Here is a 6,069-nt window from a genome sequence, read left to right as displayed (position 1 = left end):
TCTCCGCCTTCTGATCCCCTCCGAACCCTTTTGGGATCCCCCCGAACCCTTTTGGGGTCCCCCCGCCCGTTTTGGGGTCCCCCGCCCGTTTTGGGGTCCCCCCGCAGGTTTTGGGGTCCCCCCCTTTTCTCCTTTGGTACCTCCCATTCCCGTTAGGCCGCGCGAGTCCTCCGAGCCGCCAGGGGGCGCTCCGGGCGCTCGCTCCCCTCGCGTCTCGTTGGTTCCGGTGCCGCCTCTCGCTGGTTCCGGCGGCGGGCGCGGAGCGGGAGCGGCCCCGCAGCGGCCCCGGGAGCAGCGGCCCCGGGAGCGGCCCGGCCCCGCCATGTGGTTCATGTACGTGCTCAGCTGGCTGTCCCTGCTCGTGCAGGTGGCCTTTGTCACCTTGGCCATCGGTGAGAGCGCCCCGGGGGCTGCGCGAAGGGGTTGGGGCCGGTCCGGCGGTGTCGCGATGTGGAGGGGGAGGGGAGGGGAGGGGAGGGGGAGGCGGGGACAGCGAGGGATCGGAGTGTCCCCGACCTTGGGGTCCCCGGGTGTCCCCAAACCCTCAGAGTGTCCCCGACCTTGGGGTCCCCGGGTGTCCCCAAACCCTCAGAGTGTCCCCGACCTTGGGGTCCCTGGGTGTCCCCAAACCCTCAGAGTGTCCCCAAGACTGGAGGTCCCTGGGTGTCCCCAAGCCCTTAATTGTCCCTGAGATTTGGGGTCCCTGGGTGTCCTCAAACTCTCAGAGTGTCCCCAAGATTTGGGGTCCCTGGGTGCCCCCAAACGCTCAGAGTGTCCCCAAGATTTGGGGTCCCTGGGTGTCCCCAAGGGCTCAAAGTGTCCCCAAGATTGGAGGTCCCTGGGTGTCCCCAAGCCCTTAAATTGTCCCTGAGATTTGGGGTCCCTGGGTGTCCCTGAGCTCTCAGAGTGTCGCCAAGATTTGGGGTCCCTGGGTGTCCCCAAACCCTCAGAGTGTCCCCAAGATTTGGGGTCCCTGGGTGTCCCCAAGGCCTTAAATTGTCCCCGAGATTTGGGGTCCCTTGGTGTCCCCAAGGGCTCAAAGTGTCCCCAAGCCTGGACGTCTCTGAGTGTCCCCGAGCCCTCAGAGTGTCCCCAAGATTTGGGGTCCCTGGGTGTCCCCAAACCCTCAGAGTGCCCCCAAGACTGGAGGTCCCTGGGTGTCCCCAAGCCCTTAAATTATCCCTGAGATTTGGGGTGTCTGGGTGTCCCTGAGCCCTCAGAGTGTCCCAAGATTTGGGGTCCCTGAGTGTCCCCAAGGCCTTAAATCACCACAGGACTGGAGTTCCCTGGGTGTCCCCAAGTCCTCAGAGTGTCCCCAAGATTGGAGGTCCCTGGGTGTCCCCAAAGCCTCAGAGTGTCCCCAGGATTTGGGGTCCCTGGGTGTCCCCAAGGCCTTCAATTGTCCCTGAGATTTGGGGTCCCCTTGGTGTCCCCAAGGGCTCAAAGTGTCCCCAAGCCTGGACGTCTCTGAGTGTCCCTAAGCCCTCAGAGTGTCCCCGAGATTTGGGGTCCCTGGGTGTCCCCAAACCCCCAGAAAGTCCCAAGATTTGGGGTCCCTGGGTGTCCCCAAGCCCTCAGAGTGCCCCCAAGACTGGAGGTCCCTGAGTGTCCCCAAACCCTCAGAGTGTCCCAAGGATTTGGGATCCTTTGGTGTCCCCAAGGCCTTAAATTGTCCCCAAGGGTTTGGGGTCTTTGGGGTGTCCATGAGGGCTCTGAGTGTCCCCAAGACTGGAGGTCCCTGGGCGTCCCCAAGCCCTTAAATTGTCCCCGGGATTTGGGGTCTCTGGTTGTCCCTGAGCCCTCAGAGTGTCCCCAAGATCTGGGGTCCCTGGGTGTCCCCAAGTCTTCAGGATGTCCCTGAGATTTGGGGTCCGTGAGTGTCCCCAAACCCTCAGAGTGTCCCCAAGATTGGAGGTCCCTGAGTGTCCCCAAACTCTCAGAGTGTCCCCAAGATTGGAGGTCCCTGAGTGTCCCCAAACTCTCAGAGTGTCCCCGAGATTTGGGGTCCCTTGGTGTCCCCAAGGGCTCAAAGTGTCCCCAAGCCTGGACGTCTCTGAGTGTCCCTGAGCCCTCAGAGTGTCCCCGAGATTTGGGGTCCCTGGGTGTCCCCAAGGCCTGAAATCACCACAGGGACTGGAGGTCCCTGGGTGTCCCCAAGTCCTCAGTGTGTCCCCAAGATTTGGGGTCCCTGGGTGTCCCCAAGCCCTCAGAGTGTCCCCAAGATTTGGGGTCCCTGGGTGTCCCCAAGTTCTCAGAGTGTCCTCAGCATTGGGGGTCCCTGGGTGTCCCCAAGGCCCTGAACTGTCCCCAAGATTTGGGATCCTTTGGTGTCCCCAAGCCCTCAGAGTGTCCCAGGGATTTGGGGTCCCCGGGTGTCCCCGACTCTTCAGGATGTCCCCAAGCCCGGCAGTCCCTCGGTGTCCCCAAGCCCGGCAGTCCCTCGGTGTCCCCAAGGTTTGGGGTCCCAGCTGTCCCTGACCTTTGGGCTCCCACACCCAGAGTTGGGGCTCCCTGGGTGTCCCCAAAGGCGCCGTGGGACAGTGCCACCCCCGAGGTGTCCCTGGTGCCATTGGTGCCATCGGTGTCCCTGGTGCCATTGGTGCCATCGGTGTCCCTGTGCTGTCCCTGGTGCCATCGGTGTCCCTGGTGCCATTGGTGCCGTTGGTGTCTCTGATGCCATTGGTGTCCCTGGTGCCATCAGTGTCCCTGGTGCCATTGGTGCCATTGGTGTCCCTGTGCTGTCCCCGATGCCATTGGTGTCCCTGGTGCCATTGGTGTCCCCGGTGCCATGGGTGTCCCCGTGGTGTCCCCGGTGTCCCCAATGCCATCGGTGTCCCCATGGTGTCCCTGGTGCCACGTGTGTCCCTGGTGTCCCTGTGCTGTCCCCAGTGCCATGGGTGTCCCTGTACTGTCCCCATGGTGTCCCCGTGGTGTCCCCGGTGCCATCGGTGTCCCTGGTGTCCCCGGTGCCATTGGTGCCATGGGTGTCCCCGGTGCCATCGGTGTCCCCGTGGTGTCCCCGGTGCCATGTGTGTCCCTGTGGTGTCCCTGTGCTGTCCCCGTGGTGTCCCTGTGCTGTCCCCGGTGTCCCCGTGGTGTCCCCGGTGCCATGTGTCCCTGTGCTGTCCCCATGGTGTCCCTGTGCTGTCCCCGGTGCCATGTGTGTCCCTGTGCTGTCCCCATGGTGTCCCTGTGCTGTCCCCGGTGCCATGTGTGTCCCTGTGCTGTCCCCATGGTGTCCCTGTGCTGTCCCCGGTGCCATGTGTCCCTGTGCTGTCCCCATGATGTCCCTGTCCCCGGTGCCATGTGTGTCCCTGTGCTGTCCCCGGTGTCCCCATGGTGTCCCTGCTGTCCCCGGTGCCATGTGTCCCTGTGCTGTCCCCGGTGCCATGTGTCCCTGTGCTGTCCCCATGATGTCCCTGTCCCCGGTGCCATGTGTCCCTGTGCTGTCCCTGGTGCCATGTGTCCCTGTGCTGTCCCCATGGCGTCCCCGTGGTGTCCCGGTGCCATGTGTCCCTGTGTTGTCCCCATGGTGTCCCTGCTGTCCCCGGTGCCATGTGTCCCTGTGCTGTCCCCATGATGTCCCTGTCCCCGGTGCCATGTGTGTCCCCATGGTGTCCCTGTGCTGTCCCCATGGTGTCCCTGTGCTGTCCCCCGGTGCCATGTGTCCCTGTGCTGTCCCTGGTGCCATGTGTCCCTGTGCTGTCCCCATGGCGTCCCCGTGGTGTCCCCGGTGCCATGTGTCCCTGTGCTGTCCCCATGGTGTCCCTGTGCTGTCCCCGTGGTGTCCCTGTCCCCGGTGCCATGTGTCCCTGTCCCCGGTGCCATGTGTGTCCCCATGGTGTCCCTGTGCTGTCCCCATGGTGTCCCTGCTGTCCCCATGGTGTCCCTGTCCCCGGTGCCATGTGTCCCTGTCCCCGGTGCCATCGGTGTCCCCGTGGTGTCCCTGTCCCCGGTGCCATGTGTCCCTGTCCCCGGTGCCATGTGTCCCTGTCCCCGATGCCATGTGTCCCTGTCCCCGGTGCCATGTGTCCCTGTGCTGTCCCCATGATGTCCCTGTCCCCGGTGCCATGTGTGTCCCCATGGTGTCCCTGTGCTGTCCCCATGGTGTCCCTGTGCTGTCCCCGGTGCCACGTGTGTCCCTGTCCCCGGTGCCATCGGTGTCCCCATGGTGTCCCTGTCCCCGGTGCCATGTGTCCCTGTCCCCGGTGCCATGTGTCCCTGTCCCCAGCGGCCGGGCTCTATTACCTGGCGGAGCTGATCGAGGAGTACACGGTGGCCACCAGGAGGATCATCAAGGGCATGATCTGGGTGAGTGCTGTGACCCCAAATATCCCAAACCCCAAATACCCCAAATACCCCAAACCCCAAATACCCCAAATACCCCAAACCCCAAATACCCCAAACCCCAAATACCCCAAACCCCAAATACCCCAAACCCCAAAGCCCAGATCCCCCAAACCCCACAAACCCCAAATCCCAGAAACCTCAAATGCCCGGGAAACCTCGGAAACCCCAGAAACCCCAAATCCTTGGAAAGCCCCAAATCCCAGAAACCCCAAATCCCAGAAACCCCAAATCCCAGAAACCCCAAATCCCTGGGAACCACAAATCCCAGAAACCCCAAACCCCACAAACCCCATATTTTCCCCATTATTCCCATTTTTTCCCATATTTCCCATTTTTCCCCACTAATCCCATTTCCCCATATTTCCTATTTCCCCCCATTTTTTCCTAATTTTTCCCCATTTCCCGCCTTTTTCCCCTATTTTCTCCATTTTTCCCCATTTTTCTCCATTTTCCCCCATTTTTTACCCTAATTTTTCCCCATTCCCCCCCTTTTTTCCCCATTTTTCCCCATTTTATCCCCATTTTTCCCCCCTAACCCCACATTTCCCACATTTATTCCCTACATTTATTCCCCATATTAATTCCCCACATTTATTCCCCACATTTATTTCCCATATTTATTTATTCCCATATTAATTCCCCACATTTATTCCCCACATTAATTCCTCACATTTATTTCATTTCCCACATTTATTCCCCATATTAATTCCCCACATTTATTCCCCACATTTATTCCCACATTTATTCCCCACATTTATTTTATTTCCCACATTTATTCCCCACATTTATTCCCCATATTTATTTCCCACATTAATTCCCCATATTAATTTCCCACATTAATTTCCCATATGAATTTCCCACATTTATTCCCCACATTTATTTCCCATATTTCCCATTTTTCCCCACTAATCCCATTTTCCCCATATTTCCTATTTCCCCCCATTTTTTCCTATTTTTCCCCATTTTTCCCCCCTAACCCCACATTCCCCACATTTTCCCACATTTATTTCCCATATTATTTTCCCATATCTATTCCCCACATTTATTCCCCATATGAATTTCCCATTTTTATTCCCCATGTTAATTCCCCACATTTATTCCCCACATTTATTTCCCATATTTATTTATTCCCATATTAATTCCCCACATTTATTCCCCACATTAATTCCTCACATTTATTTCATTTCCCACATTTATTCCCCATATTAATTCCCCACATTTAATCCCCACATTTATTCCCCACATTTATTCCCCACATTTATTCCCCACATTTATTCCCCACATTTATTCCCCACATTTATTTTATTCCCCACATTTATTCCCCACATTTATTCCCCATATTTATTTCCCACATTTATTTCCCACATTTATTCCCCATATTAATTTCCCACATTAATTTCCCATATTAATTTCCCACATTCATTCCCCATATTAATTTCCCACATTAATTTCCCACATTAATTCCCCACATTTATTCCCCACATTTATTTTATTTCCCACATTTATTCCCCATATTTATTTCCCACATTTATTCCCCACATTTATTCCCCATATTTATTTCCCACATTATTTCCCACATTAATTCCCCATATTAATTTCCCACATTAATTTCCCATATTAATTTCCCACATTTATTCCCCACATTTATTTATTCCCCACATTCATTCCCCACATTTATTTCCCATATTTCCCATTTTTCCCCACTAATCCCATTTTCCA

The 6,069-nt window shown here is 56.5% G+C and overlaps 1 protein-coding gene across 1 annotated transcript in view; it reads left to right on the top strand.

The window, feature by feature from the left end:
* Positions 1 to 258: 258 nt before the first annotated feature.
* TEX261 (testis expressed 261) overlaps positions 259 to 6,069 on the top strand; it is a 20,190-nt gene continuing 14,379 nt past the window's right edge. The window contains exons 1-2 of the mRNA XM_063157817.1: positions 259 to 392; positions 4,232 to 4,311. Coding sequence (XP_063013887.1) covers positions 323 to 392; positions 4,232 to 4,311 — 150 coding nt within the window. The 5' untranslated portion in view covers positions 259 to 322. The remainder of the gene's footprint in view (positions 393 to 4,231; positions 4,312 to 6,069) is intronic.

Source organism: Melospiza melodia, chromosome 5, assembly GCF_035770615.1.
Source record: "Melospiza melodia melodia isolate bMelMel2 chromosome 5, bMelMel2.pri, whole genome shotgun sequence".
NCBI lineage: Eukaryota > Metazoa > Chordata > Aves > Passeriformes > Passerellidae > Melospiza > Melospiza melodia.
Note: the sequence above shows the minus strand (reverse complement) of the source record. Positions and strands in the feature narration are given on the sequence as shown.